General features: G+C 35.7%; 1 protein-coding gene across 12 annotated transcripts in view; it reads left to right on the forward strand.

Moving 5' to 3' along the window:
- CREB1 (cAMP responsive element binding protein 1) overlaps positions 1-25,236 on the forward strand; it is a 57,485-nt gene that overhangs the window by 20,875 nt on the left and 11,374 nt on the right. For 8 of the 12 annotated variants that reach the window (XR_008712128.1, XR_008712129.1, XM_055573284.1 and 5 more), the window contains 6 exons: positions 4,437-4,583; positions 5,291-5,332; positions 12,132-12,232; positions 15,283-15,425; positions 20,074-20,256; positions 22,156-22,306. Coding sequence is in view for 10 of the 12 variants with exons in the window: in XM_055573277.1 (XP_055429252.1) it covers positions 4,437-4,583; positions 5,291-5,332; positions 12,132-12,232; positions 15,283-15,425; positions 20,074-20,256; positions 22,156-22,306 (767 nt within the window). In the remaining 2 variants the exon portion in view is untranslated. Of the gene's footprint in view, positions 1-4,436; positions 4,584-5,290; positions 5,333-12,131; positions 12,233-15,282; positions 15,426-20,073; positions 20,257-22,155; positions 22,307-23,077; positions 25,191-25,236 lie in introns of those variants that run through there. The other 4 variants (XM_055573283.1, XM_055573282.1, XM_055573280.1 and 1 more) reach the window with 3 other exon arrangements.

Here is a 25,236-nt window from a genome sequence, read left to right on the forward strand (position 1 = left end):
TGGGCTACAGTCCGTGGGATCACAGAGTCAGACATGACAGAGCAACTAACACTTTCACTGTTTTTTAAAAAATATTTCATGCAGGCAGTATTTTCCCTTTATAATATTAAGTTTTAAGTTTTCTTCTCTCTACATAGATTTTCTTCTGTATACAGTTTTCCTCTTCTATCTTTTTGGTCACCATCTTTCATATTAGAAGCTTTCCTCATATTTGATAACTTGTGGTTGTTGGCGTACATTTAAAAGTAAGTGACCAAAAAGCTATGTTGGACGTTGTGTGTATACGTTTGGGGCCTGACGTCTGTGAGTTGTGAGCTTCGTGGTAGGGTGGCATCCCATTGTCATTATGTTAAGTCTTCTTAACTTGGTGTTTGTTGGTCAGGTTCCTCAGAGAAAAGCTTTACTATCTCCTGCATATAAATAAAGACCTGTGAGCCAACCAACGGAAGGAGATTGAAGTTCAGTACCTCACCTCAGCAATGCCTGGTGTCGAGCAGTCAAGAAACCCTCCATCAGAAAATAAACCAACGTTTTTCTGTCCTCATAGGGGAGATTAGGGTCTGTTCACAGAGGCTGAGGAGGGGATCTACTTGCTTTTCAAAGAGCCTTCAGTCAGCCTTCCTTATCTCCAGCCCCTCCTTTCACTCTGCCTTCTAGGGGGCCCTAGATTCTGAGCCTCTTAAGGACCTTGTGGCACAAATCAAGCTGTCCCTGCCTCCACCTCATGAGTTGGTCATCTGAGGTCTTCCAAGTTCGTTAACATTCACCCACCTGTTTCCGGTCTCCAAAACTCTTTATTGTTACTTCCTTTCCCATTCTTCTCTGCTGGTGTGATTATGCCTGTAAAAACAAAATCAGTTTCATGAAGCTTAATTGGAAATTCGGGAAGGAACAAAATTATATGCACATGTTCAATTAGCATATAATCACTGATAAGTGGAATGACATGGTACTAGAGTTTTAGGAGAAGTAGTGTCTGTTCACTTTTGTAAGTTTTGTTGTTGTTCTTTTTAATACCTAATTACAGAGGGTTTTTTTTCATTTGCTCATCCAAGTCCTTGACATATACATTTTGACATAATTTCTCAGAATTCTGATACCTATTTTTGTTGTCTAATAGTAAACTGGAAATTTGTAATAAAATTGTCAAGACCATTGTGATTTGACCATTGGATGTAAAAAAACAAATTCAGCCTAACTAGTGAAGGAGGAAAATCAATCTAAAATAATAATGAAATGTCTTCTGTTACTTTTGAAATTTACAAGTATTTCTTTTAAAGTGGAAAAAACATTGGTTTTGACTATAAGAGTGTTAATTTTTATGGAGGGCTTTAAGTAAAGAGTTGGGTGAAAGGATGATTGCTGCAATACTGTTGTCACCTTTCTTGTAACAGGCAAATTTGAAAACCTAAATGGACAGTAATAAGGAATTTATTAAATTATGTAATTTTACCATTACACAGTCATTAAAACCATTAAAGAATACTATTAATGGTATGAAGAGATATTTGAAATGGATTTGAAAGATTCTTTGATAGTGCTATAAAAATTGAGTGTATATATATGTATGCATCTTTAAAAACACATGTATCTACAGCAAAAATATTAAATGATGAGCTCTGAGTGGTAGGAATATAAGTGATTTTTTTCTATATTGGTGTATCTGAATTTTCTAAATTTACAATGAGAGAAACCATTATGTGGAATGATTAGCATAGAAAGAGGATTATTTGTTAAGTTAGCTTGTTACATTTACCTTATAGAATACTCAAGAGAAGAGGACATACTAATTGCTTCAAATATTAGAAGAGCTTTCCATTGATATGAGATATTCTGAATAATTTAGTTATGGTTCGGTTCTCCAACCTTGATGTCGGGGAACATGTCCTTGGGTCCATCAGAGGTTGTGACTAATTTATAAACAAGCACCCTATGTAACTCTAGTGGAGGTAATCCGTGGATCACATTTTGAGAACCAAGTAAAACTTAAGTAAGATTTGTAGCGGCCAGAAAAAAAGTGATCGATAAGGAAGGACTTCCCCACTGTCCAAAGGGGAAGCTCAGGACTTTAGCCTCTGCCTTTAGTAGGTGTCTTTCCCCCCAGGCTTTATAGTCAGATACTTAACTGCCTTGTAAACATCTCTGCAAATTCAGATGTCATATCAGTTCCATTGTTTTCCACCACTACCCCAGCCACCCATAAGCTGCTTCTTGTGTTCTCTGTTTGGCATAGTTTACCCGTTTTCACCCACATGTGAACTATGCGGGTCATCTTTGATTTCTCTCTCACTTCCTTCCATCAGTCATTCATAAATCCCTTTCTGGTCTGCCTCCTGAATTTTCATTCAATCACTTATATTATTTCCATCCCTAATACACCTAGTGCCTAATTGCTGGCCTTCAGTTTTACTACTATATATAGACTTTCTCAGTTGGTCTCACCTCTACTTTTTTCTTCCTCTGAAATAAGTATCTTTTACCCTACCACTAAAGTAAAGTGATCTATCTAAAATGGAAACCTCACTATGGTATTCAGGAGTTCAAAAGCCCTTGAGTGTTTTTTCCAGTCTCATATAAAATGCAGATTCTTTAATGTAACTTATATAAGATTTCATGACTAGCCCATCTGGCCCCTGCCTGTTACTCCATCTCTCCACACTTCTACTTCCTATAGTAACACACTTACATGTTCCAGTAGTACTAACTGCTGGTCATCCCTCTCTGCCGTGTACAGACATTGCTGTTCTCTTTGCTTTTGCCAGTGTCACCGTCTTCGTGAAGTTCTCTGCCTCCCCTCTGCAACTCATAAGAACATGCCTTACTCGTTCTTTCTTTTTTTTTTAACTAGTATGCTTTGTTTCAAATTAACATACTTCCTTGGTAGCCTCTCCTCCTCTTGCTTTGGGTGGGATCACTCTCCTCAGTGTGTTCATTTTTCTCTTTGCAGACTTCATTACTTCATTGAATTATATTTATTTGTGGCCTTTTCCCCATTCCTTCATACATATGCCTCAATAATTTCTTTAAGGGCAAAAACCTATGTCTTTCTCATTTCTGTAGTTTCAATTCTAGCATTGTTCTGGCACACATATCCCCAGTAGGTGAGTTCAGTCACTCAGTTGAATGACTCCTGGACTGAGTCGACCTCATGGACTTGAGTCAACCTCATGGACTCTAGCACACCAGGCCTCCCTGTCCATCACCAACTCCCAGAGCTTGCTCAAGGCATGTCCATCAAGTCAGTGATGCCATCCGACCATCTCATCCTCTGTTGTCCCCTTCTCCTCCTACCTTCAATCTTTCCCAGCATCAGGGTCTTTTCCAATGAATTAGTTCTTCACATCAGGTGGCCAAAGTACTGGGGCTTCAGCTTCAGCATCAGTCCTTCCAGTGAATATTCAGGACTGATTTCCTTTAGGACTGACTAGTTGGATCTCCTTGCAGTCTTAGGAAAGAGTATGATCACATGACCTTCATTAAATTCCCAAATTTATTACCAAATGGACAAATAAAATTGCTACCCTCAAACACATTCAAGCGCAGGAACCATAAATACTGTACAATCTGATAGATACATATGACTTAAGAGCCCTTTTAACCTGGGTATTGACTTATTAAGATTGCCTTCTTTGTGCCTCAGGAGAAAACTGGTTTCTCAAATTCTCTCAATTCTGCCCCCTTATCTCTTCAAGAGGAAGATAAATCCTTAAAATATCAACTATTACCAGTTCAGTGCTGGGAGGAGATAGAAATTTTCAGTTTGTACTTCCTCATGAATGAAAGGCATACTTGTAATAAGTTTATAAGAGAAAAATATGCTTTATACTGTAAGATATGTATTTGTTTTAGACTTAGTAGCTAAGCTTCACCCAAGTTTGGGAACAATTATACTTTAGAACATGGCTTAATTTAACACATGATATTCTGAAGAATTTTACATTCCTTCAAAGCTAGCTTATCTCTTGACCTTGGGTAAGTTGCTTAATCTCTTGGAGCACTTAATGTTTCTGTCTCTCAGTGGGGAGAGAATATGGGGATAACTCTTATTCTAACCCAGTCTGATTTCTTCAAAGAGCAAATGAGAAATTGAATATGAAAGCAGGTGGGAAACTTTAAAGCACCGTGCAAATAAAGTGGTATTTAGTGTTCAAAAAAAAGTCTGTGTTACATATTTTGATATTACATTAGAACAGTTTTTTGATTTTTGTCATTTGGGAGGAGTTTAAAAGTGGGGGGCATGGGAAGTATTTGTAGTGTTTTTTTTTTTTTTTCCAAAAAGAATATTAAGTTTAATGTTAGTTCCTTTCACACCATCGGAATACTTAACCTAGCAGAAGGGTCATCCTTTTGCTGCTAAAAAGTTGCTTCATATTAAACATGAGTACTCCCAAGGAGGTATCTGTGATGGTAATTTTTTTCCATGTTCAACACCATAGGTATCTATGCCAGCAGCTCACGCAACATCATCTGCTCCCACCGTAACTTTAGTACAGCTGCCCAATGGGCAGACAGTTCAAGTCCATGGAGTTATTCAGGCGGCCCAGCCATCAGTTATTCAGTCTCCACAAGTCCAGACAGTTCAGGTATGTGTATTAAAAGTTCTGCATCTACTTTCATAACTGTCGTTGATAGCCATATTTCTCTTCCTTTCATTATGAAAATAGGAACATGTCTAGTTTAGAGTTTTATTTTATAGTAATTATGGAATATGCTGCATCTGTATAGTCACCTTAAGTATAGGAACATATATACACAAGAACAGACATAATAAAAAACTTTCTTAAACTGGAGGAAAAAAAGAATTGATTGGGAAAAATCATAAAGTATACGGGATAAAGTGGAAATGTTGGGGGAGACTATAAGGGTACCTCAGGGAAATAAGAAGCAAAACAATAACTTTGTAATTATTTTCTAAGCATGCAATTGGAAAAAACAGTCCTTGTCAAAAATTAATAACCTTACCTAAGGTATTATTTGAATTTTAGAGAAAAACAACTATGTTTAGGAGTCTTAAGTTAGAGTATATACAACTTCGAAATGATACCTTCAGAAATTGTACCTTAAGAATCAGGGATTTTTCCATGCATGTTATCTTATTCTTTGGAGAGATTGTTCCTTTAATTTGGATCCAAGGGGAATAAAGGCATGTAAACCTCTACTTAATTGTAGGGAACCTAGGGCAGTATACATCTTTGCAATGAGCTTATTGGGGAAGGAAAAAAAAAGACTTGAACGTTCATTCATGTAGGCCATAACCCCAGCCTCCCATTTCATATTTTTTGCTTCACAGTCTTCCTGTAAGGACTTAAAAAGACTTTTCTCCGGAACTCAGGTGAGTCCTAGGTCCTATTTTTAGAAAGGAAGGTGAGAAATTATTCTTTATATCTTTGTCCCTTCTCTCTAAACATGGAACTCAAGGTTTAAATAAAAATCTTAGGTATCTTCTAGGTCTAGGCCAAACTCCTTACCCATCCAGCCCTTAATCTGTTACTTAGTTTCCCTATTTACATCCTTCTCCCCTCCTCCAAAAGGTAGTCTGGCATTACTTCAACTCTTTCAGAGAAAGGAGGCAATCTCCAGAGGTAACCAGTTTATAATCAGAGGTAATTGCTAAAATATTCTTCCCTGAGGTGATCCAGAATACCTTTCTAAAAGTATTACCTAGTGGTCCCAACTCTATCCTCAGAAACAAGCAAATTTAACTCCTTTTTCTATTGGACTGCTTCCTTTTCCCTATCTCCCACATCCTTCCCACTAAAAATATGTCCAGACCAAGTAAATGCCTGTTTTTCTTCAACCATTTATAATTGACATTGCTTTGTTTCCTCTGCACCATCCATGTTGTCATCTTGTGGGTGAGAGCTGTTTTCTTTCTTTTCCCCTTGAGTACAGTAGCCAGATGGATACTTGTAGAGGGGAGAAGTCCCTTCTTTGTCTTCTATTAGTGTCATCAAAGGATATAATAGGTGTTAACTCACCTCTACTTCATTTGATCTCTGTGCTTTGGTTTGCTTGGACATTTAGGGCAGGGGTAGAAGGAGAAAGAAGAGTGAATGTTTTTATATAAGTAAAATCATCAAGTTGCAATATTGAAAAGGAATTTGTTGTTACTAAATAGATGGTATAGTCCAGGTAAAGACTGAAGAATTTGATATTTCTGTAGAACCACACTGACTGAACAATAGTCTCCTATCTTTTGTCTCAGTTTTTATTTCATTGAATGCTGCCTAACTGTTGTTCATATGATGTATGCCATTACTAATTCCCTGCTTGTATCTTCCTCTTGATAATAGTGGAAAGAACCTGACCTCCTAGTCAGGAGACCTAGATTCCAGATCTCACATTAACCTTTACTTTTTCTTTTTCACTTATGATAGGAGGTCTTTCCATAAAGAACACACAAAAATTAACACAAAATTTGCTAACGTTATAAATATTGGTTTTAATAAATGATGTTTAATTGTTGATTATATTCTTAATTTTAATCTGTACTCTGTGGTAAGAATAATAATAATGACCATTAACTTGTAGAAATGTGTGAGCTGTGCTTATAATTAGAAACCTGAATTCTACAAACAGAAACACAAACAGTATTTTTAATTTAAAGGCCCTAAACCATGGAGAAGCTATTAAACTTCAGTGGTATTTCAGCTAGTTAACAGTGATTAGAATTAATCATTAGAGAATGGTTTATAACAGAAGAGGTGATCAAACAAGGAGAGAACTGATTTCTCAAACTTCTTGATGGAAGAATATTAGTATTCTAGAACAGCATTTCTGAAATATATAAGGTACATTTCTCTTGATGTGAGAATAAGATATTAAGATTTCTGTTTATCTTTTTTCATCTCAGAGGATTAGAAACTAAGCTTTACTAATATTTCATATTCAGCAGTGCCCTAACTTATCCCTTATGTATACGTGTAAGTCAGATCTCACAGATTATGTAAAAATTCCCACAAAAATAATGGGAGTTACACAAATGTATAGAAGTTAACAATATCATCCTCACTTTTCATTTGTTAAGTTTGGATGCATTTTTAATACAATGCAGTTAAAACATTTCATAGGATTTATGGATTATGTTACCTTAAATTATTACATTCATTCCTTCAACGAATTTTTATTGATCACATGCTATGTGCCAGTCACTGTTCTAGGTGCTGTGAAAGCAGCAGTGAGCAAATAATACTTCTCTATTCTCATGAAGATCACATTTGAGCGAAGAGAGACAATGAAAAAATAAAATATGTCAGGTGAGGATAAGTGCTGGGAAGATAATTAAAGCAGGGGAAAGGGATAGAGAATAATGTGGAGGGAAGGGTCTTTTATTTTATGTAGAGTGGTCAGGGAACACAAAGAGCAGAAAACTAGAAAGCAGTGAAGGAGGCTAAGCCATACAAATAATAAAAGCAAGTCCAGAGGCCCAAAAGTGAAAGTATAGCAAGATGACATGGCCTGAATAGAGTGAGCAAAAGGGATTGTGGTTGGCACTGAAGTTTTTGATACAGCCTTTGCAATACTTCATAATGTGATGGGAACAACAATAAGTCTTTTGTGCAAGGTATCCAGTGGTTATCATATAGCCAATATTTGAGTTGCTGAACAAACATAAGGATGTTACTTGTTTATTTTTACATAAGACAAGTGTTCCAAAGTTGCTGATCTTTATAATGGCAAGCAAGAGATAACCTATAAAGGATATGTTAACTAACAGATATTTTTGAAAAAAAGAAATTCTTTTCAACTATCCTTTCTGAGAGAAGGTGACATTTTAACAATGTATGAGAGAATACCTCCATTTTGAAAAGAAATTGTGCTTTGGACAGAATATTTTGAATATAGAAGTTTGGAAATGTTCCTATACTTTTTTTTAACTGAAAACAGTATAGATTTGTCACCTAGAAATTCAAATGTATATACTTTTAAAACTCAGGAAATAGAGTTTTCCAAACTATTCAGAAATGTTCTTGAGTTTCGGTAGGTGTTGAACTTATTTGTTAAAATGTAAAAGTTTTTATTAGCATGTAATAACTGACCAAGAGTCAGGGAGATGAAAGTATACTAGTAAATCTCATCAAAAGTTTGTGCAATTGATAGATGAATGTGAAAAAAAAAAAAAAAAAAGATTGTTTTATTTAGTAAGCCTGACCACAAAGCACTTACTCCTATATCCACATGTCATGAACTCCTTTTTTCAGCAGTTGCAGATGTCAGATCACATTTCAGAAAGTCCAGGCTTAGAATCAGATTTTTGCGTCACTGTTATAAAATATTAAATGGTTTATTAATGAACCATGTTAAAGCACATCACTCTTGTTGCTATGAAATATTAAGAAATTTACAAGTGTATTTTAATACTTACCTTGACTCTTTAAAAATTAATTTGTTTTATGATATAGATAATACTTAAAACTTGCAAATAAATGTATGTGCTTATATAGATTTTCTTATTTATAAGGGAGATCTGCAGATCAGAACAGTCTGGAGATTACTGCTCTAGACTTTTATTAAACTCCTTGATCCAGTGAATAAACTTTGGCCCTAAACCTGAGGCTGAACTGTACTCCAGGAAGGTGCTTAAGTTTTCAGGGGACCATGTATAGTTTGAGAAAACATTTAATACGACCATTTTTAAAATTTTGTGCTAGTCACTGTATATTTTATTTTGACATTTCAAATAACATTGAAATAGGGATTTTTTTTCCTTCTTATATAAACAGGAGGTATGGGTTTTTAACAAACTTTGTTTTAACAAAGAGAATATTGAGAAATACAGATCTACAACCTCACAGGTTCAGTGATGGGTTTGGCTTTTTTAAAATTTCTTGACCTATAAATGGCCATGATTAAAGTCCTATTTAAGGAACTCAGGAAGGGATTAATAATAGAGGCAGGAGGAGGTGAAGACCAGAGGAAGGGGCTCTGTCAACGGAATGTGATGATAGTCTTTGATACTTACAAGTGGGATATAGTTTTTCATGTTATTTTTTTAATAACCTATTAAACATGTGTTGACCTGTTATTATTAAAAAGGATTTTAATGATGCTTAATGGTCTTAGCAATGAGGATTTAGTGGTTTAGGGGGCGGGTTTGGTTTTTTTGTTTGGTTTTGGTTTGAGGACGGGTATGGTGTTGGGGGTGGGGGGAGTTTTGTTTGTTTTTTTGTAGATAGTCCATAGGAATTGGCTTCATATTCATAATTCTAAGTTCTGTCTGGATAGTATTCCACCGAAGAGGAAATACTGCATTCATTAAGTAGTATTGAATAGTTATGAATTCCCTTTACATTTAAAAAATTGCAGTACATATCACTTATATGTGGAATTTTAAAAATACAACAAACTAGTGAATATATTAAAAAAGAAACAGACTCACAGATACAGAGAACGAACTAGTGGTTACCTGTGGGGATAGGGATGAGGAAAGTGGCAATATAGGAGTAGGGGACTAAGAGGTACAAACTATTATGTATAAAATAAGCTATAAGAATTTATTGTGCAACAAAGGGAATATAGCCAATATTTTATAACTGTAAATGGGACATTGCCTTTAAAAATTGTTATTCACTATACTGTATACTTATAAATTACATTGTACAGCAGTCATACTTCAATTTTTTTTTTTAAATTGCAGTTGTAGAGTATAAGTTAGTTCCTTTTGTGTGAATTGACAAGTTGTTTCAGGTAAGAGGAATAGGAGACTTTGTTCTACTGGGAGCAATCGATGCATTGAGTTTGGGGGAAAAAATTAAAGGCTATATATTTAAAAAGCAGTGTTAATTTGTTTCATTTCAAAATTGTCCTATGTGTAGTTTATGTAGCATGTTTTAAAGTTGTTATTTTAATGACTTTCAACTTCGAAGAGTGCTTCAGTTCAGTTCAGTCGCTTAGTCGTGTCCGACTCTTTGCGACCCCATGAATTGCAGCACGCTAGGCCTCCCTGTCCATCACCGACTCCTGGAGCTCACTCAAACTCACGTCCATCGAGTCGGTGATGCCATCCAGCCATCTCATCCTCTGTTGTCCCCTTCTCCTCCTGCCCCCAATCCCTCCCAGCATCAGAGTCTTTTCCAATGAGTCAGCTCTTCGCATGAGTGTGCTTACGTCATTATGTATCCTTGAAAGAAGGTTTTAAGAATGAGAGTTAAGCAAAAAAAGACAATGTAGAGAAACTAAGGTTCTAAAAAACATTAATGAGGATAAACATTTGTCAGGTTATTCACTTTGAGTTCGATCTTGTTATCCGTTGAAATTCTGATTCTCTGCTAAGGCCTTTTTACAACTCATCAGCTCTACATCTTTGAGAAAGTCTGTGTAGAGACTGCTGAGTGAGCTAGTTAACAGCAGCTACAGATTAGTGGGAAAGTGTTCTGTGTGCTCCTTTGGCAGTAACTATAGTGTTGTTCGGAGAGGGCAATGGCACCCCACTCCAGTACTCTTGCCTGGAAAATCCCATGGACGGAGGTGCCTGGTAGGCTGCAGTCCGTGGGGTCCCGAAGAGTCGGAAACGACTGAGCGACTTCACTTGCACTTTTCACTTTCATGCATTGGAGAAGGACATGGCAACCCACTCCAGTGTTCTTGCCTAGAGAATCCCAGGGATGGGGGAGCCTGGTAGGTTGCCATCTATGCGGTCGCACAGAGTTGGGCACGATTGAAGCGACTTAGCAGCAGCAGCATAGTGTTGTTACTCTACCGTGAATCACAGGTCTATAGGACTATACTTGGTTTACTTTAAAATGTTTTAAGGGGCACATACATTACTTTAATGTAGATCTATTTTGTGAAACATTACTAGATTTAACAAACTTCATTTTAAAGTGTGTGTATCACAAAGCCCTCCTAATACAACTGCCTGCTCTCCAGAACCCTTAGGCTCGGACCACATACTTGATTTCTCAAGTTTCTCTTAAATGTGTTTGTTCTTACTGCCTTTGCCATAAATTTTGATAAGGCGCTATCCCACATAGACCCTTTTGCCTTGGTTAAATTTAATTCTCACTCCGACAGCAGCATGCTCACCTAGGTTAGGAGAGAGCAAGAGGCTCCTGCTGTTTAGCCTAGGGAAACTTGGCAGTGTAAATTTGACAGACTAGCTTACCTAAATGACTGAAGTTCTAGTCTAAAAATGGTCTGAAAATGCTCTGGGTTGCTGCTTCTGACAAAATTGGTTTGAGATTGGAACCAGCAGGATATTGATGCTAGTATCAAATTTAGTTGACATCTAAATTTGAGATGTCAAGTGTTGACAGTGGCTTCACTACTTCATAGCTTTGTGACTTGGGTGATTTACTTAAACGCTTTGTGCCTCAGTTATTCCATCTATAAACTGGACATACTAATGGTACTTATCTAGCACCTAAAGTGAGTAATGTAATATATATATGTATATGCTTTAACATAGCATCTGCCACATAGTAAGTTCTCAGTAAATGCTAGTTGCTGTTATTATTATTATCCCACATAAAGTCTGTGTTCATTTACCTTTATTCCTTCTCAATCCAAGCGTACTTTCCAGAATACACAGTTCTTTACCTTGAAGTTTTGCTTAATAAAAATTGTGGATTGCCAACTTTGACACATGTCTATATGTAGCAGAGGACTTCTTCCAGAATTGCTAGAAACAGCCATCTGGAACATGGTTGAAGGATCACCAATCTTACTTGTACAATTGTAAATATACTCAAAAGTATTTACACATCAGTTAAAGGAAAATATTTGTACAATCAGTAGACTGATAGCTAGATATTTAGTGATTTATTCTTTCCTTCGTGTCAGAACTTTATTTTACTTGGTAGTTTTGTTCTAACTATAAGAAAACAACTGACAGGTGATACTGATACATTCAGTGTTGATTATAAGAAGACCTGAAAGAGATTAGGCTGAATTTGGATATCACAAAAGTTTGGTTTTGACAAAAAAATTTTAGGTTCTCTGACTTCTGTAGGATGGGGAAAAAAGGGGAGAGGAAAGGGATGGTATGATTATCTCCCATAAAAACTGATTTTCTTCTGAAGCATGTATAAGGTTGATATATGCCCTTTTGTATTTGACCTTTTCTTAAAATTCATAAAAATTTTATGGGAACTAAATTTGATTATCATGATAAAGTTCTTCTTTATTTTCAGATTTCAACTATTGCAGAAAGTGAAGATTCACAGGAGTCAGTGGATAGTGTAACAGATTCCCAAAAACGAAGAGAGATTCTTTCAAGGAGGCCTTCCTACAGGTATGTAGGTAGTTGAATAGTTAAAAGAATTTAGGATCAGAAGTATTAAGGTGTACCCCTATGTAGTTACAGATGAAGAGATGTCAGAACGCCAATTAGATGCTCGATTCAGGACCATACAGAACATGTCTTTTCATCTTGAGTTGCTTCTCTCAAATAAGTTGAAGCTTGTCATATAGAATAAGAGCACTTCTTAATCTGAACATGTTGTGTCTGACTCTTCGTGACCCCATCAACTACAGCCCACCAGTCTCCTCCCTCCATGGGATTTTCCAGGCAAGAATACTCGAGTGAATAGCCATTTCCTTCTCCAGAGGATCCTCCTGACTCAGGGATTGAACCAGGTCTCCTGCATTGCAGGCAGATTCTTTACCATCTGAGCCACCAGAGAAGCCTTACTCTGAACAGTCCTGGATAAAAGACTGATTTTTTTTTTTTCCTTCTGTTTTTGTAGACTGTGCTGGCTGCTGCTTTTCTGTTTAAAAGATTGGAATACATTTGATAAGGCTATAGCATTTTCTAGTTATAAGTCAGTTCTGAGACTGTACCATGTACTTCATAACACATTTCTTATTCCATGGTACTTAGCATGATAACTGCTTGTTAATTTAATAGTTGCTTAGGGTGATGTTTGGTGATATTCCCTAATTTTAGGGGCACCTTACTGCAGTTTTATGTTCAGCTACAAAAGTTGCCTAATCCATACCTTGCTTCCAAGATGGACCAAAACTGTTTTTAGTACTACATAGAAATTGGAGCCATATTAAGTATCTCCAGGAAGAGCAATTCCACAAATCTTTTAAGTTCAATTCATAGTTTAATAAACTTCAAGCTTATTCTTCCCTTCTTTAGCCTACATTATTTCTATTTATATATATTTCTATTTTTCAAAGGAATGTTATATCTCTTCCATTTTCTTGGCTGCTAAGCCACCCCTTTTCTTTATCCTCACAATTTAATTAGGGGTCCTAAAGAAATACCAGTAAACTGAGGTCTTGAAAATTCTGTGTTACCAAGTATGTGTTGTATTTATTTATACTCATAATTCTCAAAATATAGCTAGTTTTATCTTTTAACTTTGAAATATATCTAGTGTTACTATGTAAGACATTTGATCCTGCAGCAAATTCAACTTGATACTAAGAAACAAGCTACATGGCTTCTCTATATAAGTTCTAGGTAAATCCTAGCTGTAACCTTATGATACATGATGTGTTTTATGTTGGAAAAAAATCTTTTTTTTTTTTTTTTTTGCCTTAATTGGCACCACACATGTGTAGAGAAGGGTATCTTCCCTTATAATCAAACCTCCATAGTGGAGTATGCCATTATTTTGCTTTTAGTTTATGAACTCTCAAAACCTAGCCTGTATGTCTTAATTTGATTATAACAAGATCTATATCAAAATTCTTAGGTTATTTTTATGAAGTTGGAGAAATGGGAATTAAATAATACATGCTGGGTTTTTATTGGAACAGCCCAGCTTTATAGTGATCAGTTTTTACCCAGAGGAAGTCCTTGAAGGGTTCTCACTTGGTTTCATCTGGCTTGGTGTTTTTATCAGTAATTGAGCTGAAAACATAAAAGCCATGTTTATCAGATCAACAAATAACAGAAACTTAAGGGCAAAGTACCCTAAGAGATGGTAGAATAAAAACCTTGAAAGATCATAGCAGCCAAGGGAAATAGAGTGAAACGAATAGTCACACTTTATTTTTGGGGGCTACAAAATCACTGCAGATGGTGATTGCAGCCATGAAATTAAAAGACGCTTTACTCCTTGGAAGGAAAGTTATGACCAACCTAGATTGCATATTCAAAAGTAGAGACATTACTTTGCCAACAAAGGTCTGTCTGGTCAAGGCCATGGTTTTTCCTGTGGTCATGTATGGATGTGAGAGTTAGACTGTGAAGAAAGCTGAGCACCGAAGAATTGATGCTTTTGAACTGTGGTGTTGGAGAAGACTTGAGAGTCCCTTGGACTGCAAGGAGATCCAACCAGTCCATCCTAAAGGAGATCAGTCCTGGGTGTACTTTGGAAGGAATGATGCTAAAGCTGAAACTCCAATACTTTGGCTACCTCATGCGAAGAGTTGACTCACTGGAAAAGACTCTGATGCTGGGAGGGATTGGAGGCAGGAGGAGAAGGGGACGACAGAGGATGAGATGGCTGGATGGCATCACTGACTCTATGAACGTGAGTTTGAGTGAACTCCGGGAGTTGATGATGGACAGGGAGTCCTGGCGTGCTGCAGTTCATGGGGTCGCAAGGAGTCGGACACGACTGAGTGACTGGACTGAACTGAACTGAATAGGGTAAAATGTTGAGGATAATGGTAAAATTTCTGAACTTGAGTTTAAAATAAAATCAGTTATTCCCATACAGGATTCTGGATCAAGAATTCATCTAAAAAAGATAATGTTCTTTAATTATCATTGATTAAATGTGGTTGCCAAAATTTGTATTGGTTTAAAAGAAAAAAATAACCTAGTGTCTAGATTAAAGTGAAAGTTGCCCAGTTGTATCCAACTGTTTACCCCATGGACTATAAAGTCCATGAAATTCTCCAGGCCAGACTACTGGAGTGGGTAGCTGTTCCCTTCTCCAGGGGATCTTCCCAAACCAGTGATTGAGCCCAGGTCTCCCATATTCCAGGTGGATTCTTTTCCAGCTGAGCCAGCAGGGAAGCATTCTTTGCCATGCAAAAGGGTTGTTTTTCCTGTAGTCAGTTTTTCTATTCATCTCTTCTTTAATTGCACCTGGATTTTGAATCATCGTCTTTTTTATGTTCACTGAAAGGAGAAATTCATCTGTGTTTTTTCTAGTCCTCATATGGTTTTGACATGTAGATGCCCTGATTCATTTTTAGTTTAATGTTGAATATTTTATTGTTTATTATTGTAAGTTTTTTACATTTTAAACTATAACATTTTTAAATTCTATCCTAAACACTCAACTTTCTGTCAGTTTTCTGATCTTTTCCTCTTCTTTGTATTTGGCCAGTAAATGTTACTTTTATTTTAACTGATATAATTCTCTATTTTTCTAGAAAAATTTTGAATGATTTATCTTCTGATGCACCAGGAGTGCCAAGGATTGAAGAAGAGAAATCTGAAGAGGAGACTTCAGCACCTGCCATCACCACTGTCACGGTGCCAACTCCAATTTATCAGACTAGCAGTGGACAGTATAGTGAGTAATTGATATTTCTGTTTTGGAAAATGAGATGAAAAACTAATGGCTGCATTCTCCTCAAAGTAATCTTATAAAAGCAGTCGGCACTTTGCTAGATCTTGATTGTCACTGTTATATTTCCTTTCAGTTCAGTTCAGTTCAGTTGCTCAGTCGTGTCCGACTCTTTGCGACCCCATGAATCCCAGCACGCCAGGCCTCCCTGTCTGTCACCAACTCCCGGAGTTCACTCAGACTCACGGCCATCGAGTCAGTGATGCCATCCAGCCATCTCATCCTCTGTCGTCCCCTTCTCCTCCTGCCCCCAATCCCTCCCAGCATCAGAGTCTTTTCCAGTGAGTCAACTCTTCCCATGAGGTGGCCAAAGTACTGGAGTTTCAGCTTTAGCATCATTCCTTCCACAGAAATCCCAGGGCTGATCTCCTTCAGGGTAGACTGGTTGGATCTCCTTGCAGTCCAAGGGACTCTCAAGAGTCTTCTCCAACACCACAGTTCAAAAGCACCAATTCTTCAGTGCTCAGCCTTCTTCACAGTCCAACTCTCACATCCATACATGACCACAGGAAAAACCATAGCCTTGACTAGATGAACCTTTGTTGACAAAGTAATGTTTCTGCTTTTGAATATGCTATCTAGGTTGGTCATAACTTTCCTTCCAAGGAGTAAGCGTCTTTTAATTTCATGGCTGCAGTCACCATCTGCAGTGATTTTGGAGCCCCAAAAAAATAAAGTCTGACACTGTTTCCACTGTCTCCCCATCTGTTTCCCGTGAATTGATGGGACCGGATGCCATGATCTTCGTTTTCTGAATGTTGAGCTTTAAGCCAACTTTTTCACTCTCCACTTTGACTTTCATATATTTCCTTTACTTATATGCAAACTTTTGTAACAGAAGCATTTGCTTTTCTTCAGGGTTTAGTTAGAATTATCCAGATATGTAAGACCTTTAAGTGGCCCTTTGTTTTGTTTAGGTGCATGGAGAGTCTAAGAAAGTTTTTTAAACCACTACTTAAAAATGTATTTCAGTCCTCATATAACATGTTAATAGAAAACATGAGTTTTTCAGATAATTATTCTTTATGTTTAAGGCCAATTTTTGTCTCACAGAAAGCAAAGTTTTTTTGAAAAATTATCAAAGTTCCCATTTCTCTGATGTCTCTGATACTTGGGTCTCTCTTCTTATCTTTCATCTCAATCTGTTATAAAAGTACTTTTTGAGTTCTCCCTTTGTTTGATCAAAGGCATTTGTGTGAATGGTACCTTTTTCCTCTCTTTTTTCCCAATATCTTTTTGCCTTCCACAGTGCCTCATACACTGATATTTTCATTTTTATTTGTTTATTAAATACAATGCTGCCCGCTATATAGTTGCCCTCCCTCTCTTCCTTAATAACACATCAAATGTACATATCGAAACTCTTACTACATTGGTTTTCTAATGTCCTGGGGTAGTCTGTGTCAGAAATATGTATAAAAGTTTGACTCCCAGTTTATAATTTTCCAGTTACACCTTGGCCTTGATTTGCATAACTAATTTGCATTCCACCCATATTAAAAACAAGTAGCAGACTTTTTAGCTCTACCAAAGCTGAAAGTTTTAATAGTAAGTAGAAGGCAGGCATTTTTGACTAAGCTTCTTGTCCATTCTGTAAGTTTATTAGAGTTCGCTCATCCTCTTCCTTCTTCATTGGCAGAAAGAGGTATATTGTGTATTTTTTATCAAAATAATTTGAGCTATTCAAGGTATGTGTTCTAACATATTGATACATGAACTTTTTCTCCAACTTTAGTACACTTGAGGAATATAGCATAGTCCTATTAGTAACAGAGATTCATTTACCACAGCAGTTCTCATTTGAATTAGAAATAGAAGGCATGCTCTCCAGACAGAGGCATATCAGAATCTGAAATAGGGAAGTGAAGTTGAGGGAGGTAAAGCTCAGAAAAATAGATGTTTCATTTGTCACACCCCTTCCATCCAGCAGCTTACAGTTGCTTGTTTTAAGGTTAATACTTTGAGATTTTTAAAGGCTTTATGCATTAATTGTTTATGCCTTATTCTCTCTGTATATGCATATATGACTTTGATGGAACTGATTTAACATTATGTTCTTGATTATTATTAACAATCAATATAATGACCACTTATATATGTAACAATATTATATATTTATTATAAAACAAGTATATGGTTAGGAAAATTCAAATGATAAGAGGTTTATAGTATTAATAAAAAGTAAAGACCCTTCCCATCCCTCCCCAGTAGTAAGAGTTTGGTATATATCCTTCATTCTTTTTCATTCTGTTTATACATACACATGTAAAATGTACATGTGAGACCTACATTGTTTATATACTACAGACAAATATATTCATATATAGTTATATAAGTGGTTTCTTTTAATAGCTACATTGTGTTTCACTGTATAAATATAACATTTGTTTAAAAATCACATACGCTGATGAATATTTAGGGCTTTTCTACTGTTTCAAATAATGCTACATAAACATTCTTTTAGTATATACTGCCCTATCCTGTCAGTGGGGTAGAGTCTAATGAGTGGAATTGTTGAATCCTAGTCAGCCTGCCCAGTCACCCTTCCCAGTGACTACATCAATTTATAGCCAATAAGTTGGTTGTTGTGTTTTTTCATTAACACTAGTATTAGTTTGTCCATTACTTGGTTCACAATCCCTGATAATAAGTGTTGAAAAGATGTTATTCTTAGGTAGAAAAACATGTTTCACTAAATCATTTTTCTCTTCATTTTGGCTACTCAAACTGTCAGATAAGTTTGTTTAATTATACGCTTTCCTTATTTTGTGATAGAATCATTATATACATCTAAATACACGTTAGTTACTTGACTTCTTTTCCTTGTTTTAATTTAGTTTTTTTGAGAGCAATCTTAAGTCCTTTTAAAATATGACGTGTATAAATAAATATTAAGAGAAAAACAATGTTTGATAGGATCAGACTTCAGTTTTCAGAGTACTTTCCTATATACATGGTCTCATTTGAGTTTTATAACAATTATACTTATGGGCTAGAACCATATATTTTTATTTTTACAGAATAGATAACAGATTCAAATAATAGTTTAGTGATGGAACTTGGACTAGAACCTAGATCTCCTGATTTTTTAGTTTGCTTCTTTCCTTCCACTGTGATTTCATTGGTATATAGTCAAGAAGAAAGCTGTGTGTGTTGAATACAGTGGAATTTGCTCATTAACTCTAATTGAGAAATTGTGGTTTGATTCTGTTAACCTTCTGATTTTTTTAAGTTATCCAGCAGTGTTAATCTCAGAATACTTTTTACATATTTCTTTTTTCCCCTTTGTCTAAGATAAGTAAAATTTATGGAGTTAGCTAAAGTGGATGGATTATATATGCCAGTATCTGAATTTTCACAGGTATTATTGTTGATCCCAAACCATCAATAATTTCCTTCTAAGAGACACAAAGTAACATGCTCAAGTCAGACATGTTGACTTTGTTAAAATCCATTATGTAGTTTTATATGTAATACTGTGATTTTTTAGTCCTTCTCTTTCTGGAATACTTGAACTCTTAACAGGAAAAAGTGTCTAATAACTTTTTCCATGTACCAAAGGTTAATTCAGTTTCTTTTATAAAGTGAAATGTCTTGTATGAGCCAAAATTTATTTCCTTTGGAGCAGATGAATGACACATGTGAATAATCAATGGATTCTACATGAGAAGGCTTGAATATGTAGCTTAGAAATAGCAATAAGATACTTTTTCCTAAATGATCATCTTGGGCTCCAGTTTTAAACTCTATGAGAGGTCTGTGGTAATTAAGTTCCATAGGACATTTCAGTTGTCTCATTGAGTGGATTTCTGTTACACTTTATGTATTCCTAACTGAGTAAGAGAACAGAATGCACTACTGAACTGCTTTATTACTTATGCATTAAAATAATCATTTATTGGGTGCCTATTACATACCCATGTCTGTGCTAATAAATACATGAATGTAGAGAAGAAATATAATACATAATTAACGCAAGAATAAAGGAAGTGTGGGTCACAGAGTGGTACCTCTTCTCAACCAAATAACTTCAAATGGAATTTAACATTTTCTCATTTTATTTTTTTAATTGTTTTAACTAACATTATTATAAATTATAATGTGGTTCATAGAGTATACTTGTATTCTAGAAATTGGATATAAGTTTTCCTGAGCAGAAAGTTCAGAGAAGGCAGTGGCACCCCACTCCAGTACTCTTGCCTGGAAAATCCCATGGACGGAGGAGCCTGGTAGGCTGCAGTCCATGGGGTCTCTAGGAGTCAGACACGACTGAGCGACTTCCCTTTCACTTCACTTTTCATGCATTGGAGAAGGAAAAGGCAACCCACTCCAGTGTTCTTGCCTGGAGAATCCCAGGGATTGGGGAGCCTGGTGGGCTGCTGTCTATGGGGTCGCACAGAGTCGGACACGACTGAAGTGACTTAGCAGCAGCAGCAGAGCAGAAAGTTACTTGACTATACAGAATCTTTCTTGGTGATGTTATCTGCTGCAATTTCTCCTAGATATGTCTTGCAAATTATTCTTTGAATTTAGTGTGTGTGTGTTTTATATGGTATTAATTAAACTTGTAACAATAAAATCTGTTGGATTTTAGTTGCCATTACCCAAGGAGGAGCAATACAGCTGGCTAACAATGGTACTGATGGGGTACAGGGCCTGCAGACATTAACCATGACCAATGCAGCTGCCACTCAGCCAGGTACTACCATCCTGCAGTATGCACAGACCACTGATGGACAGCAAATCCTAGTGCCCAGCAACCAAGTTGTTGTTCAAGGTAAGAGAACTTAGAACTCACAGGTGTAAATTCTTTAAAAGGTTAAAATTTTACAGACTCAGAAAAAAGTAAGTATGGTAATGCAAAGCACTGTTAAAATACAGCTTATTTTCTGCAACATAGATAATATTTTCCATGAACTCTTCTTCCGTTATTCCAATTGGACCAAAATGTCATGGCATAAAAACAACTATTTTCAGTTTTAAAAATATAACTTCTATATTTAACACCTTTAACATTTGGATGTAGGAGAAATGGGGTAGGGTAGAGGGAAAGACAATAAAATTAGGAGTTTAAAAAGCTAGTTTCTAAGTCTTAAGTATATAGATTTGCTTTGTGACCTTCAGTAAGAGCCAGCCTCCCTTGACCTCATTTTTTTTCAATGTGTCCAATGAAAAGTTGTGCTAAATCACTGATAAGAATCTTCAGAGGTTCAAATTCTGTTTCTCTGCTTTTAGTCAAAAGTAATTTATATCTTCATTTCTATGGTCATCATTTTTTATTAAAAAGGAAATCATTATATTCCGAAAAATCTTTTGCCAGTGTGCAAGTCCACTGCTCTATGAGCAAGAATAGTTAAATCCATGATGAATTACAAAAATTCAAAAATTACAAATATTTTTTCTTTTTTTGTTTTCTTGTTGTTTTCTTCCTGTTTGTTTCAGAAATCTCTATCAATAGTGGATCATTTTTCTTTGAATTCATTGCATATTTTAAGAATGATTTATGCCAGATTTAAAATTTGCATATTAAGGAGATAATAAATCTGTTTCTAAAAATATTTTCATTAATAGTATGTTTTGTCTCTATTAGGTAATGACAGATATGCCCCTTCACCATGGATGATTAATTTTCAATAATTCTAAAACCAGCTAAAGAATCATAATATATTTAAAGGGCCCTAATGTACTTACAGGATATTTTGTTGCTAAACAAATAATATTTGAAGAAGATAATATTTTGCTTATTAATGGGAGTAAAACACCTTTTCACTTTACATGCAGGTACTCAAAAATTGTAAAGCAGGATGTCAGTGAATTTGAATTCTGAACATCAGTTTGAAGATGGTAACACATTTAGTCTATACATCTTTTTGACCCAAACTACACATTTTAATTGATATTAATAACAAATATGGATGATTTTTAAAGAGTTTCAAATTCTCTCAGATAATGTTAGGTTTCTTATTCCTAGGAGGGCATATTTATTATTAAGCTGTTTTTAGAAAGAGACTTTTTTATTTCACAAATGATAGATCATTTAATTATAAAAATAAAACTTCAATTTATTTAGCCATTATCCTTTATATTAAAGCAGTGCTTACAGGTGATATAATTGATCAAGTGATACATTTTTTCGTCCTTTCAGTTTTGTTACAGTCAGGAATTTATAATAGTTGACCATAATGCTTTATTTTCTCTTCGATTTGGCTATTTTATGAAAAATCATGGTCCTTTTTATGTCGTGGCAAGAGTTTACTTGAAATTTTTTAATAAGAATTTACCAGTATCAAAGGAAGACATTGAGGACTATACTCTATCAAGGAAGATCATCCAAGCTGTGCCCTACTTACCTTTTAGGTTCAAGGCTGGTAAACATGTTAACAACAGAACAGAACTATGTTCCAGTGAAAGATAAATGTAAGATCCAGCAGATATAAGTCATGAAGATCCTTTTTCATCCAAGTGCCTATACTAATAAATACACTAAATTGGGAATTATTTCTGAGTAATGAATGACCCAAAGAATGCTGCTGATTCTCAATATTTTAGTCAGAATCATCTGTTGCTTTTTTTCCTTTTAATTCAAAATGTATGTTCAGATTGATGATTGACCCGTAGTATTACCAAGTCACAGTGCTTCAGTGTCTCACACCATGCTCACTGTTTCTCTTTTCAGCTGCCTCTGGAGATGTACAGACATACCAGATTCGCACAGCACCCACTAGCACCATTGCCCCTGGAGTTGTTATGGCGTCTTCCCCAGCACTTCCTACACAGCCTGCTGAAGAAGCGGCGCGAAAGAGAGAGGTTCGCCTCATGAAGAACAGGTACATACATTGCATTTCCTTAGATTGTTGTAGGTCAAGTATAACTTCAGATTATGTCAGTAGCATCTTTGCATTGGGATTTTTTCCTCTGGTAAAATTGATGGATCCTGCTAAAACTTCTTTATTTAATAAGCTGCACTTAATGAGATGGCTGATGGTCAGTCTTTGATGAGTAGTAGTTCTCTTTCATGCAGTTTCTCCATGAGAGAGATAATGCACAACTTTGCTATATTTTCACTATTGCTTCAGCCAGCTGACTCAGTTATTTAAAAATTGTTTTTGTCACAAGTAGTATCATTAAGAAAATTAGGAGATGTGTGTGTATATAAATGGTAAGTTTTATTTACATTAAATGTATTTGTAATAAGATAAATGTATGATGGCCAGTCCAAGTTTTAATGCATATTAAACACCTAAATAAAGATTTTCAAAAAATAAATTAATTCTGAGAATATCTTACTATTGACAAAAATTTTAAAATAGAGCTAGTCTTCAACAATGAACATGCTAGATATCAAAAATTTCTTAAACATGGGAAAGTTATTTCCATAAAGTAAATTCATTGCTGTAAATAGCTTTGTCATTAAAAAACAAAAGCAGAATAAAAAATGTTATTTACTTGTATTTACCTTACTATTTGTATGTATTTAGCTTAGGATTTAAATATTTACCTTAAGATATGGAAGTTATCTAAGACAAACCAAAGAAAAGGAAAATAAAGATATTAAAAGTTTGAAACATTGAAAATATTCCTCTGCTTTTCACCCCAAGATTCTTCATATGCTGTGATGAAGTGAAGGAAACATGAAAGTTGAATTTAGAGGATCTAGATTCAAATCCTGGGTCTACCCCTTTTGCTGTGACTTCAGAACATAACCTCCTAAACCTCAGTTTTCTGGCATTTTTACAAAGGATCTGTTGTAAAAATAGAATCCCACTACCCACCCAGAGGGTGGTTCTGTGGGTCAAATAAGATAATTCCTTTGAAAGCACTTTGTAACTGCAGTGCTCTATTGAAACATCTGTTTTTCTGCAGTTTCATTTTTCAGCTCAGATCAGCCTCTTTCATTCCTAAAATATTCCTAGCTATTACAGAATGTTAGTAAATTAGATCTAGACTATGAGAAATGGCAGTTTTTTTCTGGGTTATTAGGAAAAGAGTTGGAAACAAGCTGAGTAACTTATTTGTGCTCTATCAATCTGTGATTTTCTGTAAGTATTTAAGTTAGAATAATGAGCAGAAACATAAAAGCTGTGTTCATATTTAAATGTATTTAAAAATATAAACTCTGTTTAAACTTTTTCAGTTTTAAATGTTTGTAAGGAAATGTTTTAACCCTTTTTAAAATTAGAAGCAAGTCTGATTAGAAGTCTCAAGTAAAGGCTAGGCTAAAAAATGTAAGATAACAGTATTTACTGAAGAAACCAGTTCTCAACAGACACAGCAGTCAGGTAAAAAATAAATCTCTTGATTATGAAAATATCAGAAAGACTTCAGATTATGTCTCTGTAGTCTGGCTCTGTAGAACAGAAACACTTAAGAATGAGGTGAGCAGGCAGCACTATAGCTTCTTGTCTGCTCTGGTGTACAGAGAGAGAGCTGCCCATTTATAAAAGCAAATTAATTTGACTGGCATACCAAATTTTCCTTTTTATCTATTCATTTGATTCATGATTTCCCACACACACACACACACACCCCTCCAGGTTGGGGACAGGGCACACAGAGCTACAGCTCCTAACAACCTCTGCTTGCCTGAGATATTCAGGGATGCTACCTAACTTACTGTGAGCTCTTTAATAAAATACTTTGGCTTGGATTTAATTTCACTCTAAGGAAACTTCCCATTGACTGCTGTAGCTCCCTTTTCCCTTTATTTCCAGATTCCTGCTGCTTCTACTTTTTCAACTTTCATTCACTAGAATTTGCCTTCTGAGCCCACCATACCACTCCTGTCTACAAAAACATACAGATACCCTCCAATTTGGGACATCTAGTATTCTGTTTTCATTTCATTTTACCTTTATGGGAGTATTTGACACTTATAACTGCTCGTTTCTCTAAGCTCTTCTTTGGCTTATTCACCTGGTTTTCTGCCTACTTTTCAAGTTTTCCCTTGAAACTTTCATGCCTACCTGTATTTCAGGCACCACCTTTATGTTGATACAACTTAATTATATACTGGTTTTGTTCCCTTGAGATACCACTTATTTAGGTACCAGTATATGTTAGACACAGTACTTTGTTTCTTTATATATTTCATTAGTTCTGCCCACAGTAAGAAAGAAGCTTATCTCCACTTTACAGTAAGCAAGTAAATATTTTGCCAGAGGTCACACCTTTTAAGAAAAGGGTAGAACTGGGATATGAGCCTGGATCTGGCCCCAGAGCATGTGCACATGCTACCTCTCGTGTGAGCATGCAGTGGTCATCGCCTGCCGTGCCGTGCAAACTGGAACACCTGGTGGCAGTGTGCTGGAGGTATGTAGGGCCACGAAGCAAACACGGGAGCTTCCCTTGAATATTTATTTTGCTCAAAAATTTGGCAGAAACAAACATTTTAAAGGTAAAACTAAAGATTCGAAACTAAAGGTAAAACTAAATTCATACCAACGGTAGTTGCTTTGGATTGTGCCCCCATCCTTAGTTTTCTCTGGTATTATGGTTACTTAGGTGGAAAAGTTAGAGGATCAGTCTTCTGAACATACTCAGTAGGATAGATACCACTTATGTATCCCACACAAAGGCTGTCCTCTAAACTTGGATAAGGAAAGTTGTGATTCTTCAAATTCTGTAACATTCAAATTGCCATATACTCAGAAATAAAGTGGTAAATGTTCTAAAAGTATAGATGGTTACATTAATTGTTTTGCTACAGTAACAAAAAATCAGTGTCTTAGAAACAAAAATCTCTTCCTCACTTACTTAC

The sequence above is a fragment of the Bubalus kerabau genome, chromosome 3, assembly GCF_029407905.1.
Source record: "Bubalus kerabau isolate K-KA32 ecotype Philippines breed swamp buffalo chromosome 3, PCC_UOA_SB_1v2, whole genome shotgun sequence".
NCBI lineage: Eukaryota > Metazoa > Chordata > Mammalia > Artiodactyla > Bovidae > Bubalus > Bubalus kerabau.